This window comes from Ictidomys tridecemlineatus, chromosome 2 (assembly GCF_052094955.1).
Source record: "Ictidomys tridecemlineatus isolate mIctTri1 chromosome 2, mIctTri1.hap1, whole genome shotgun sequence".
NCBI lineage: Eukaryota > Metazoa > Chordata > Mammalia > Rodentia > Sciuridae > Ictidomys > Ictidomys tridecemlineatus.
In genome coordinates, this window is record NC_135478.1 from 152,797,775 (window position 1) to 152,812,651 (window position 14,877).

The 14,877-nt window shown below is 40.0% G+C and overlaps 1 protein-coding gene across 1 annotated transcript in view; it reads right to left on the minus strand.

Annotated features, from left to right (window-relative positions):
• Dnah11 (dynein axonemal heavy chain 11) overlaps window positions 1-14,877 on the minus strand; it is a 310,480-nt gene that overhangs the window by 230,365 nt on the left and 65,238 nt on the right. Inside the window, exons 23-28 of the mRNA XM_021728753.3 lie at window positions 14,400-14,558; window positions 11,966-12,088; window positions 11,085-11,207; window positions 8,540-8,764; window positions 7,470-7,561; window positions 6,277-6,403 (exon numbers count right to left, since the gene is read on the minus strand). Of these exons, the coding sequence (XP_021584428.2) occupies window positions 6,277-6,403; window positions 7,470-7,561; window positions 8,540-8,764; window positions 11,085-11,207; window positions 11,966-12,088; window positions 14,400-14,558 (849 nt within the window). The remainder of the gene's footprint in view (window positions 1-6,276; window positions 6,404-7,469; window positions 7,562-8,539; window positions 8,765-11,084; window positions 11,208-11,965; window positions 12,089-14,399; window positions 14,559-14,877) is intronic.

Genomic DNA, 14,877 nt, shown 5'->3' on the forward strand with positions numbered 1-14,877 from the left:
GGCAATCCCTTCCTCGACATTAGGAAACTGTTTTCCCTCCATCCTTCTACTTCCTCTAGAAAAGCTTAATTTTTTTTTTTATCAATTTCCTTTCAACTAAAACTCTTTCTTGCGTGCCCTCACCTAACCATTTACATTTTGAGCCTTTTTTCTCTTTACTCTCTGAAGAGAACTATTCCCTTGCCTGAGGAGGCAGGGGACACTATGAACAGTTACCAAGCAAGTTCCCTCATCCTCATTCCTGGAATGCAAAAGCAGAGACATTTTTACTCCTCTTGAAGATAACCAAATGGAAGCTTTCTGTAAAAACACACTGTGCTTGTAGAATGTGGCGTCTAGATATTGGCCCTTTTAAGATCCAGCTGTGCTTCTTGTGGCCTAATATTTATCCCATTTTTCACAAGCACCTTTCTGAATGCCAATTTTCACAGTCTATTAGAAGTACCAGTTGAGTGTCATCTGTCTCATTGCTGAAACTTCGGAATTTCTTAAAAGACAAGTTGGCAGATTTCCTTTTATGTAGATTAGTGTTCATGTCCTCAAAGGACTTTCCTTCATGCAAACATTAAGCATTCCTGAGTATATATATTTTTTATTTTTTTACATTTTTTTATCTTTATTTTTTAGTCATTCTATAGAATGCACTGCAGGTCAATTTGTACCACTGCAACTTTTTTGGTAGATTGGGGGGGGGGGATGGGGATTGAACTCAAAGAGCCACATCCCCAGCCCTATTTTGTATTTTATTTAAAGTCAGAGTCTCTCTGAGTTGCTTCGCACCTCACTTTTGCTGAGGCTGGCTTTGCACTCATGATCCTCCTGCCTTAGCCTCCTGAGCTGCTGGGATTACAGGCATGTGCCACCACACCTGGCTCTACCACCTCCACTTTCTAGCACCCACATTAATAATAGTTTAATAATTTGGAACTGGGTATTGAACCCAGGGGTACTTTACCACTGAGCTTTATATTCAGCCATTTTCATTATTTATTTTTAAAAATTTGAAGCAGGGTTTTACTAAGTTGTCCAGGCTGGCCTCAAACTTGTGATCCTCCTGCCTTAGCCTCCCAAGTCACTGGAATTATAGGCTCCATTGCACCCAGCTAGCCCCCATAGTAAAACAACTTAAAAAGTAGAATTTTAATATATTTAACTTAGTATATCCAAGTTATTATTTTAACATGAGAAATATAAAGCTTAATGAAATATTTTGCATTCCCATGGTGTAGTAAGTCTTTGAAACCAGGTGTGTATTTTATATTTATTGTGTATCCCAATTTGGATTTTTCACCAAGAATACCGGATCTATATTTAGGTTCCATAAAACATACAGAGGCAAATGTAGATTCATACATCCAAGTTATTTCGAACACACTTACGCTTTCACATGACTGAACTGCATGTCAGTTTTTAAATCTGAATCTTTTGAAATTTGAATCTTACTGAAATTAAAAAGCCAGCTCCTCATTGTCACCTGTCAAGTGATTAATAACATGTGTGACTTGTGATGACCCCTTAACACAGATTCAGTGGGTCATACTCAAGACACCAAAGTGGGTCTTTCTTCAGCATAGCTCCATTGTGGAGAAGCTTTTCATAAGTCAGACATCTTAAACTAGTCAAAGATCTCAGAGTGGATAAGGGAAGAGAACATGGGCAAACTCTTCCAGGACAAAAAAAAAGACCTTTCACATCATCAGAACTCAAATGTCTTAACTATTTGCTTGTCAGTCATTCCAAGGCACTGCATGACAACCTGGAAAGGTACAGGGATGTAAATGGCCGTCATTTGATTTGACTTTAGTCACTATACTACTTCAGTTGTAAAACAGAAGTGAATATTTTTGTAAAGGGGGTGGAGAATGTCGAAGAACACAACTAGTGAATCACAAGAACTTTATAACAGTTGCACAAAGCTCCTGTACCATGCCCATGAATTCTGCAAGTACACCTTTAAGTTTTATTTTCAGAGCAACTACCAGAGAGTTTTACCAGTGATATTAAGCCCACAGTCCTTCAGATAATCCGTGCCCTTGGGAGGTCAGCCTGAGTTTGTGGTTGAGAAAATCTTTAAAACTCGACCTTAGCTTACTGACAACTAATAATTGCCAAAGGCATTCTAGACATACCAACCTGCATGGCTCCTTCCTTCCAACCCCAGTGTCTTAAATTGGGAACTTGTGCTCACAGGATGGAGGCTTTAGTGGTATCAGACCTCCCTGGCTGATGTGCACAGGCTGATCAAATTCCACAATTAACTTCAGAAACTCTCACTTGGACCAACACTCTTAAATTGAGAGTGGGTGGGTAGAGGAGTGGGGTCTGAAGAATTCAAGTCATTCACAAGATGTCAAGATGAGTTATCTGTCTACAAAGGGTGTCTTTTATGGGGAAATTGCATTGTTACTCCACAAGCAGCAGTTGCCATGTTATCTCGGTCACACTACAGGGAGCACATTTAGGAATGTCAGCACAAAAGGCAGAGATGCAAAAGCCTTGTCTGGTGCTCTGAAACTGATTCTGATATTGCAAAGAGGGTAGGAGAGTGTAGCAAGGCCATGCTGTCCCGCATAACTGCCAAAGGCATCAACTATTCCACAGTCAGTGACTAAGAATGCACGTTGACCCTGCAGAACCAATTCTTTCAGGGATGGAAGCCAACGAGGGCTCTAGATGATACAAATTGCCCTTTGCTGCTCTTTCTCAATTCCCTGCCCCAGTAAATCACTCTGAAATAGTTATTTGCACCACAAAGGCTGCTGAACACATTTTCTAATAATGGACCATCAGTAACAGTGTGATAGCATCTTATTTGAATTTGAATTATTCAAGGTTTAAGTAGTATAACAAAAAAGGTCTCAATGAAATCACATTTTAAGCACAATTTGAAATAATAGGATTCTCCTCGAAATTTCAAACTATATCAGAAATGTAATCATTTCCAAGCTGGCAGCTCAAGAGAACCATAAACCATGTCTACCCTACAGCCACATGGCCTGACCCACTTAGCTAATAGGCAGATATATCCACCTGCTTGTATGAATGTGTTACCTACAGCCCAGTGCTGGTATTAATCAGCATGGCAAAGACATTGGAAATTGCCATGCCATGATTTAACCTCAGTATGATTATGATTTAAAATCTTTTAAGCATCTTATATTACCTAGTCATTCATTAAAAAGTATTCCTAATACTAATACTAAAGAATGTACTTGAAATCCAGAAATTTAGACTCTGATTGCAAAATCCTATGAGGTAGGTGGCAGATCACTGCAATAAGTCACGAGGAAGAGAGAAGGTAGTAGTACTCTGTAAAATAAACTAGTCATGCTGTGAAAATAAAAAGAATTAAAGATTAAAAAAGCATACCACTGAAGTTTGAAAAAAAAAAAAGTTTGGTGTCAGGGATGCATGTCAATATGCATGAACCAAGATGTTGCCTGGCTAAGGCACGAAGCATTTTTTGATAGTTTCAAAGGAGGGTGATGAGAATAGGTGACAAGAATACATTGAGTGATTTGTTCCCCCAGCACCAGCCTAGGACTTCAATGAAGGACAAAGTGGCATCAGGACAGCAGACATGGGTTAGGGTGGTCAGTCTCTCCAGGGTTCAGTGAAATACTTCAATACCCTGCTTGTTCATTCATCCATCATTTTTAGTTCCTTCTCTGGAGATTATGGAAGGGAGGGAGAAAGGAAAGGCAGAATCCTGCAGCTATGAGTTACCATCCCTAAACGAGCTGCCCAGGGGTTTCCCCAACTCCTGTGGGGAAGTGAAGCAATGGTTCCCAGCCTCCACTAGAGTCAAGTGAGAGAAGCTGAAGAACAACTCATAGAAACACTGATTCCTGCAGGAAGTGAACCTTCAGTGTGTCCCTTGTTTGGACATCTGCTTAGGCAAAAGGGAGAAAGAAGACTGGTTACCTTGCCCAGGCAAGAACTAGGAGAGCTGGGCAGCACTTGGCTCTGCCATTTTACCCCTTCCCTGCAGGAGGTTCCCTTTGTCCCCTGAGGACTTTCAAGCTTAGTCCACAAGGGACCCAATATGTGGCTCCTCACTGTTGATTGCAAAGATGGAGAGTGACTGCTGACCAGAGAGGCACAAACAATCATGGAAACAGGGCAACGTGGGCTGGGGTGAGGCTCAGTGGTAGAGCATGTGCTCAGCATGAATAAGGCCCTGGGCTCAATCCCTAGTACCAAAAAAACTAGGAGGACGGCAGCAACGGAAAGACAGCTCTGTAAACCCTCCCCATGATAAATGGGTAGAAAGAGGACAAATGAATCATCGCCTGCCTCCAATCTTCAACTCCAGGTGCATAAGTAAAAGTCTGGTCTTCACACAGAGATGAACTGTCATTTCCAGCTAGCTAAGTTGGTTTTGGCTTACGGTTTATTTATTTTGCTACTGGGGATTGAACCCAGAGATGCTTTACCACTGAGCTTCATCCCTAGTTCTTTTTATTTTGAGACAGGGTCTTGCTAAGTTGCTGAGGCTGGCTTTGAACTTGTAATCTTTCTGCCTCTGCATCTCAAGTCACTGGGATTACAGGTGTGTGCCACACCTGGCTATTTATTCATTTTTTTTAATATCAAAAGAGAACTAGGGAATTATGATATTTGATATAAAGGGGTCTGCTACTAGTGTATGGAGACTCTGTAGGGCACATTTGGGATTAGACATTGAAGAAAAATTTGAACTATTCAATATTTGTAATTCCATGGAACTTCATACTGCTCAATAAGATAGTCACGAGACTATTTAAGGATTATTATTAAAAGAAAGAGGAATGGCATCCTAGTTACAGACTTATCCACCTTTCTTCTGATTTACATATGGGAAATTCGCTTGGCATAGTAAATATTTGGATTGGAAAGGTTTTCAGGAATGCCTGGATGAGGACATGATACCCCCTACCTCAGAGTTCTCCCGCTACTCCTGCTGAGGATACCCACAGGGAATTATTGGGGCATAAGTGTGATTATGAGTATTCCATTTGAAATTCATTTTGTTGTTTTTGTTTGTTTCAAAAAGCACGTAAGGCTGAGGACGTAGCCCAGTTGTAGTGTGTTCATTTAGCATGCACAAAGCCTGAATTCCCAACACAACTAAAATTTTTAAAAAAGAAGCCATCTAACTGCATGCTACAAAAATATGTAAGGAATGGATGTAGTATGCTCCTACTCAATCTAATTAGAATTTATATGCAAAGCCATCTGGGGATTAGAATATACAAAACACCACCTAATAAGGGACCCTAAAATAGTTGACCAAAAACTCTAATTGCAAGATTTCACTTGTATTATAAGCAACGATAGCCATCCAATTGAATTTAGATTTGAAGTTAAATGAACAAGAAAGAAGTAATCAAGATAAAGGCTGTGTCCAAACAACATCAAAATTCAGGAAACTGTGATGCAAAGAGATACCTATTCCAAAGAAAATGGCATGAAAATACCTAAAGATTTTTTTTATATTGAGAACCACTGGATAGAACTCCAGTGGTAAACCATAACCTTCAGTTTCAAAATAATCTGCAATGACAGTCTACTCTAGGAGGGGCCCCTTTTGTCGACTTTTACAACTAAAAATAAGTGAGTGGGACAACTGGGTAGGACTAAGGGGGAGGCAACATCCTCTAAAAGATGACATAAAGGAATGCTTTACATGTGAACAAACTTTGTCCCTGATCAGTTTATCCCCTCAGATGGTAAAAGATGGTATCTGTTTTTATTTGCTTTCAGTATTGATGCAGGAATCAGTGAGATGGTGCATTATTTCTGTATAGATAGGGGAAAACAGAGGATGACTCTGAAATTATACAAGTCCAACTATGACAGTACTCAAGTCTAGTCTGACTTAATAATTATGAAGGTTTCTTTGGCACTGAGGGAATGGTAAGGAAGTACAAGCCATGATCTTGTTCCCACACACGGCCACTTTCCCCTAGGAAGGTGGTCACCTGGCCAACATGCATCAGCCTTGTCCTAGAACCTGGGGAACCTGGAGCCAATGTTTCTCCCTGTTGACTTCTCTCAGGACCCCAAGTTCACACACTCAATATCCTGCCCCTGTAATAAACACCAGGCAGTTACTCTTCAGACCTCTTTCAGTACAGCCTCTGACATCCTGTATGCTGCATTAAGAATTTTAACTGCAGATTTTCTAGTTCCTGGCACATGTGACATGACAGATGGCACCTGATAATGACAGGGAAACTGGGGCATTCCTTAGCTAACACAGTATAATGTGAGACTTAAAAAAAAAAAAATTACCTGTTTAGGCTGAGCTCCCTTTGAGAGAATGTCAAGTAAGTCGGCGGAGGAGATGAAATAGAAGCGAGGAAAAGCTACACGCTTGGTTTCCAAGTATTCAGCAAGAGCTTTTTCACAAAGAGAAAGCCTAGGTGAATGAAAAATCTTTTTAAGCACATCTTGCCCATTTACTGGTCGACACTTCAACAGAACCCACCCACTCCTTTCACCTTTCCATTCATCACAACAAGCTTACTGCTGAACAGAGTGTCTCCCCCCTCGACACCACCACCCTGCTACAATGGATGCATAAGTCATATAAACTAGGAGGACGAGGACACATACACACACACACACACACACACACACACACACACATACACACACACACACACACACACCGTAATTGAGGCTAAATATCAGACTTGGGTTTATTTCACCCATTGGCATTGTTCAAGCTGAGCACAAGTACATTAGTAAAATGTGACTGCTGAAGGGTCCTTCCTGCCACATCCCACATTGAATGTCTCCAAATCACAACTGTCTTCCATCCTCCCAGGTCCTCAGTGAAGTCATATGATCTAGAATCATTTCTGCTTTATTGTCCTTAGCCAACCAAAAATGAGTCAGAGCCCCAGAATCCCTAAAGATTATTGGCTAAACAAAAATGAGCAAATTCTGTAGACAAACCTCTCATTTTAGGAGCTGATGTGCCCATCTTAAATCAAAAGCCAGAATATTTGTGTGACTAGTAACTATTGTAGAATTATATTTGAAAATGAATTTTAAAATGTCCTTTAGGAAAGGGCTTCTAAAGTGTTAGCAGGCTCTCTGTGGATAATTTCTACTAAAAGAAAAATATACACAAAGTAAAATGAGTACCATCCTTCTTCCCAGCATACAGCAGGTGTTCAATTAATAGCTGCATAATGGTTTGATGAAAGAATTGGTCAAGTGCATCAATGCTTGCAATATAATATTCTAATTTTACTATTATAATAGTTCTTTTGAAAAAACAGGATATATTTGAATTTAACTCCCAATAGGTATACCATCTAAAATCTACAAGGCAACTAGATAGTTAGGAGCAAAATTAGAAAATAATTTAGTAGAGATTGAACCTGTAATAATATGAAGTCAAATACTATTAGGTATGTGAAAGAAAAATTATAAAATTAAAGCAAACCAACCACTTTAGATAGTTCTATACTTACCTGTACTGTAAATCCTTAAGTTTTTCATAGAGAAGAGGTCTACAGGCTGCTTCTAAGACATTTTTTATCTTGGCTGTCTCCAACATTAACTCCTACATGAAAATACAACATGGACATTGGAAATTTCTAAATTCTACATCCACTTCGGGGATTAAAAAACAAGGAAAAACATACAATGAGAAAGCAAGGTTAATGAGACTAACAATGCCTGACACTGTATCTGTCTAATTTTGCTTTTTACATTTTTAGATGAACCAAAGACAATGTATAAACACACAGCTTTGGTCAAAGGAAATGTTATGGCAGTGAGCCCACATGGAATTTCTCTTTTGAACCAAATTGTTAAAACAATAAATAGGAGGGAATAAGAAGGGAAGGAGGTGAAGAGACACACACACACACACACACACACACACACACACACACACACACCCACCCCAGAATCTCAAAGAGTACCTAAGTAAAAAGAAGAAAAAAATTAACTCCCATTTGTAAAAATGGTATAGCTACTGCTCTTTGCCCTAAGTCTCTAAATCACCTCTTATTGTCATGTGCACATCTTTATGTGTTCTGTATGACTCTTATAGGAGCAGGGGCAAACTGGTAGTATTATTTGTTACATGTCTCCCCTTTTCAGCCTATCCTTCTTACTGCAGGGATCAACAATCAGTGCCTCGTGGAACAAATATGGCTTGCTGTCTGCTTTTGAATGACTGTGCTAAGAATGGTTTCTACATTTTTAAATAGTTGAAAAGTCCCAAAGCAGCATATTTTGTGACAAATCAAAATTCTATGAAATTCAAACTTCAGTGTCTATAAATAAGGTTTTCTCAGTGCATGGTCATAGTGTCTGTTTTCCTTCATGCTACAGAAGCTGCATGATTTGCAAAACCTAAAATATTCACTACCTGGCCATATATGTAAAAAGGGTTCCTGACCCTCATTTATTGAAATGAAAAAAATGCATTCATTTTTGCAAGTCTAATACTCCAAAATCATGGTTCTTTACAAAACTTTCATAATGTTCTGAAAACTTTCCAAGCATAGAATTCAACTCGTCTCTGACATACCTTAAATTCAGCATCTACCCCATCAAATCTTCTGGCGTCTTCCACAAGCTGTATTCGAATATCTTCTGAACAGACAAAAATGCTTTCCAAGTGTGACCAAGTTCGCTGGACTTCCATCCAAGTAAAGATGACAGAGTCTAGTATGTTTAATTTATTTTGCCAGCTTAAGACTTGCTCAATGAAATATTCCACATACTTGCTTTGAAGGAGAGTCTGCAACTGAACCTAAGAGAAAGGCAAAGAACTGTGAGTAGTGGAATTGGTAGACCATGTGCCACAAGGGAGGCATCATTCTGCTTATTGCTGGATTCTTGGACCTGGCATATAATGCCCAGAATAGTCATTCAATAAGCTTTTGCTAAATGACTGAATGAGTGAATTAATGGCAGTAAATATTCATGTTAGCATTTTTCCCAAAAGAGAAAAATATAAGCAGCTGCATTTGATGTCTTTACAAGAAGACCATGCATCTCTTTGCAGGCAGGAGAAAATATGGAGCCCTTGGGTGCAGCTCTAGGAATTAAACTGCTCTTTTATCACTCTTCCCCGGTCCCTGCCCGTTAATCATTCCAAAGTTATGGGTGTGCGTGCGTGTGTGTGTGTGTGTGTGTGCACGCGTGCGTGCGTGCTTTAATCTCCAAAATATAAAAGCAACTTCCTTCCAGCCTGCTAGGCCCTCAAGCTTCCATTGCCCTCTGTTTTCAGGTGACCACTAAGCTCTGCAGCTGGCTTATCACCATGGCTTGCTTTCATGCCGTGGAGTTTGGTTGGCACTGCTCACCACATTCAGATGCTGAAATCTCACAAGGTCACTAAGTGGAATGGCCTCTTCTCATTCTCCTCCACTAGGTGTTTAACCCAACCCAAATGATGAATCTATGGGAGAAAAACCCATTCTGAGGTCTTTGTGATACCTTAGAATCCTATTTCTATTATTTCCCAGGCCCCTCCTCCTCCTCTCTCTCTCTCTGCCCTTTTGTCTTCTCTTATAAACCAAATGTAGCCTTTTTCAAGGTTCAATTCCTAGCTGGTTTTTGTTCTTTTGGGATATACATGACAGTAGAGTGTATTTTGACTTATACACACACATGGAGTATAACTTAGGATCCCATTCTTGTGGTTGTACATGATGTGGAGTTACACTGGTCATATATTCATATATCAATGTAGGAAAGTTATGTCCAATTCATTCTATTGTCTTTCCTATTCCCATTCCTGCCTTTTATCTCCCTTTGTCTGATCCAATGAACTTCCATGTACCCCCCTTTTGTGTGTTAGCATCCACATATTAGAGAACATTTTGCCTTTTGTTTGGGGGGGATTGCCCCAGCTTATTTCACTTAGCATGAGAATCTCTAGTTTCACCCATTTACAGGCAATTATCAAGAATAAAAGAAACAATAAATGTTGGCAAGCAGGTGGAGAAAAACGTACACTTAAATATTGGTGGTGGGACTATGAATTGGTACAACTATTCGGGAAAACAGTATGGAGATTCCTCAGAAACTTGAATGGAACCAATGTTTGACTCAGTTATCTCAATCTTCAGCATATACTCAAAAGACTTAAAATTGGCATAAACTACAGTGACACAGCCACATCAGTGTTTATAGCAGCTCAATTCACAATAGCTATTGCTACAGAATCAACTTAGGTGCCCTTCGCCAGATGAATGAATAAAGAAAATGTGGTATAGACTCACAGTGGAATATTACTCAGACTTCAGAAGAATGAAATGATGGCATTTGCTACTGGCTTATATTCTATGCCTCTTTATCTACCTCAACAGTTCTCAAGATACCAACAATGACCTCTCAACCTACTATGCTACTAAACCTCTGTGTTGGGCTCTAGTCTAACTTTCCATCCTTACATGAGTACTTTCCATACTAAACACATGAATTTATAATGCTGACATCTCTCTATATCAGTTTCTCTCCACAGTGCTTTATGTCTAACTATAGGTATTATGTTCCCCAAATAATCTCTTCTACCTTTCTTGTCCAAAGAGATCCCAGCACCTATCATCTTAGAATTCAAGACCATATGCGCTGTACTCAATTTGTCTTTCCAGCTTTATTTTCCAATTTTTTCATAAGGACAATCTATAATCCAAGGAAAACAAATTCTTAAAATAACTGTGAATGACAGATACTTTCTGACATTCCAAGATTCTATTAATATTGTCGCCCTTGCCTAAACATCCTTTTCTAAAGTCTATTTTTCTGTTGAATGCAAGCCCATCCTTCAAGGCTCAGCCTACACACCATCACCTTTTAGGAACCTCCGCAAGATTTTCACCTTCTCCAATCAGAAAGCCTATGTTTATTAGACTCCTTGGATGCCTTATATTTGTTTCCTTCCTCAAGTGTAAGTTTCCTAAAAATAAGTATTTATAGTTGCGGACCCCACATGGTATAGTACGTGGAGCCCAGAATAAGTAGCTGCTCAATGAATGAATAAATGTTGAGTATTAGAACTTAGAAAAAAAAAACTAAAATCATTCATTAGTATTAAAAATCTATCATAAAACTGTCCACCTTACCTGGTTGTGCTCTAGAGTTTCAAAAAGTTGTTCATCAGACTTCAGTAATGGAATGCTTGTTCGATAGTGAACTTCATAAGAAAACTCCATAGTTGCCCAGGTCTGGCTAATTTCAGTAATAACCTGGTAATCAAAAGCATGAATCTATTAATATGTACAAAGTCTAATTTAGGATCAATATCTAGGCTATTGCCTAGAATTATTTTTAATGTTTTGATGAATTTTTTAAAAAGCAGAGTAATATCAGATAGTACCGGCCTCACCTTTTTCCTCTAAATAATTAATGGTGATGAGGTTTGCAGAATAAATTCTACCACACCAAAGGAATGAGCATCATACTCATACCAAACAGATTGGATCTGAGTTTTACGTCCTTCCCCACAAGACTCTGCAAGTAGGAGGGGACTCAAAAGATTACCCACAGGCCTCGTAGACATTATTTACACAGTAGTCAGCAGGACAGGTGACAGGTAGTACTCTGAGTACCTGAATGTCAAATGCAGTTCCCTATGTAAATCTGGGTAAAGTACCTCTCTATGCCTCAGTTTCCTCATCTGTAAAACAGAGATGATAATATTACCTACCTTCAAGGTTAAATGAGTTCATATAAACAAAGCACCAGGAGTGGCACCTGCTCCCAGTAAAGGTTACCTACACATAAGTGCTTTCTGCCGTCTTCGATTGGTCCAACCTCCTATTTGAAACTTTTACTGTCCCTCTGAATGATGACATTTCCTGCCCAAATCACCCACCCAACCAGCAGAGCAAACTGGGATTCATGTCTTCACATCCCAGGGTATCCAAAGGAGTTTTGCGTCTATGCTAAAGAACAATAGTAGGCTCAGAAAAGAGACTCTTCAGGTTAGCCCTGCAGATGCTACCTTCTCGGTCCCCAGTTCCTTCACAGCTTTGTCCACAATGCTTCGGACATCATCTTCCACTCTGTGCAATTGCAATGCTAGCAGATCCGCCAGTGTTGTGGCTTCATTTATTGAAAAGTTAACCTGATTAGGAAAAAAAAAAAGTAGAATTAACACCGCATATCTATGAGGGCTCCCTTTACCTAGTAGCCACAGGAATGTATTACAACTAGAATACACTTACGGGGGCCACAGGTATACCTGGAGTGCCGAAAAGTATGGACAATACAGTCCTTTAACTCACAGCTGCTTAGGCACCTTGGGCCACAAGCCAACGCCGCCACCATACTCACACTAAACTACTGTCTTTTGTCTCAGATCCTCCCTTTGTTGACAGGCTTCTTATCTCTTTTGCCCAGAAAACCCATTATTTAAAAAAGAGGATCTTATTGTTCATTTATTATAATTTGGTTGAAGTCCCAGGAATCAGGCAGTAGCTCATTTGTCTTTTCTTCCTGAAGTACCCTATTCACTGAACGTAATTCCCAGCTGCTTCCGTGATTTAACCTAGTTTTATCACTAATTTAATCTTAGCTCCTTGGCAAAAAGATACGCTAACGCAAAAAGTCATTATTCATACTTACCATGTGAAAAAAATAATTCACATTTATTTCTTCATTATCTAGTTGACACGTCCCCCCCACCCCAGCCCCCTCCAGTATTTGGTTCTTAAGAAGCACTTGGCTCTTCTACTTTCCAAACTCAACCACATCCCTTGCAAAAGAGAGGTGACCCAGCCGCATGGTTGCAGAAAAGCCATTTCCTTTCCTGCTCCTACTAAGAATATCCAATCACAGCTTCTTGGAAGTTGCAGCCCCCTATCTCTCCCTACCCTATACTATTTCCTAGAACCCCCCACTTCTCTGCATAAGGGAGACTTTAATTCAGGTTTTCCCAGGACTGAGGGCTTTTCTAGTATGTGGGACTTTCAGTGCTAAATCCTGTACCTAGAAAGTCCTGGGAAAACCAGAAGAGTTGGCCACTCTCTCTCTGTAGAGCTTTTGACCTCAATCCAGAGCTGATGGGAATCAGGTCTGTCCTAGAGAAAGGATGAGCAGGGATGTATAATGGGGCCATCCTGAATAGATGTGCAATTTGTGCACTGAAATGTATACGGGCCCAGATGGCACATGGAGACTAGGCTCTGCCCTGCTGTTCTGGGGGCAGCCTGGAGGAGGATTCTTTTTTCCTATATTTTCTACCAGAGACAGTACCTTTTTCTAGTTTGCAGAAAAGTATAGCAGGCAGGCAGAGATTCAGTTGACATGAAATTATATTGGTAGAAATATTAGATCAGGGTTCACAATCAACTATGTAGGTGATTCAATAAAGATTTCTGAGTGAATAAATCAATTACAAAGTCTAAATATTTGATGACTAAAAGATTATAGAAAACAATCATCATTATGACGACGATGATGATCACAACTATGATAACAATGATGATAGCAGGTTCAGGGACCATTTGTGGAGTGCTTACTACATATCTATGACCTAAACAAATGAAAATAATGCTTCTCATGCAGACGTGGTGAACAAATTGGAGATGCATTATTTTTATTGCATGGGACAGTCAATGAAGGTACGAAGAACAAGTAACTGGCCAGTGACCCCAGAGTGACTCCAAGTTAGAGTTGAGCCATAAAGGCTAGGCTGGCCCTGGTCCCTTGCGTCCCTATTCTTCCAACCTTCCTTCACATCATGAGAACCTTTCTACACAGTGTGCACCTCAAGCTCTTGATTTGCTTGAGAAGAAGGCACACAGATAGGTCTTCCTTTTACGTATTTTAAATTCATAAAGGTCACCTTTTCTGAAGTGAATAAATTAAATCAAGTTTAAAGTAGTTGTAATTGCTTTTCAATAAACACAGAAAGGGAAAAAGAGAGACAGAACCCAAGTGTCACAGACACACGACAATCATTTTATGTCTTCATAAGATTAAAAGTATCAGATGACCGTCAAGATGCCACCGTGCTCAGTGAACTGCGGGGGAAGGGTGGATTGCAATGTCACAACTCCCTCTCCCTCCAAATTCACTTCTATGCCTTCTAGTCCCCTCTGTAGTAGGATTCTTTGCTGCCATTTGGTGCTCTATAATAACTTTTCACATTATTTCATTTGCTTCTTCCTCTAATGCATAAGAGCAGTTAGTATTCCTCATTTTACTCATTAAACAAATTAACTAGAGAGGTTAAGCAAGTTGCTTGAAATCACACAGCTAGAAAGACGTAAAACAGGGTGAAAACTATGTTTTTTGGAGGTCCAGTCCACTGAGCCTATCTCAAAGAACTTGGCCTCAGGTATATGATTAGAAGAGGTTTTTTCCAAACATTTCACTCATTTCAGAAGATGACAATCAAGGAATTACACTGCATAGAGATCCAGGACACTTACCCCAATGGCCTTCATCAGCTGGTGCCAATGCCTGTCCCTGAGGGCAGGGCTCTGTAACTCTGCGACAGCTCTCAGGGAGGTTGTCATGTCCTTTACAGCACCTTCCAAGCCGGCATATGCCTCCCAGACGCGGACCGCCTTGTCCAGGGACCAAATTTCCTAAAGGAAAGTAGGAGGGGAGAAACAGCTTCCTAGATATAATGATAACATTGTATAATTTGCCTCCTGTGGAAGAATAAATGTATTTTCCCCATCCCTGGATTAAGAAATAAAGGCATTTAATCACCTGGGCTGGGACCAAAATCAGAATGAAAAGGGACGTGCTTGCTCACGTATCACAAATCCAGTACACATGAGCCACCTGGACACACCAGTTTCTTGGTCATAAGATCTAAGTGTATGTCCCTTGGGCCATCAAATGTGGGGACCTGACAGACCATAGGACATATGCAATGAAGAGTGCCTCCTCTAGAAATGC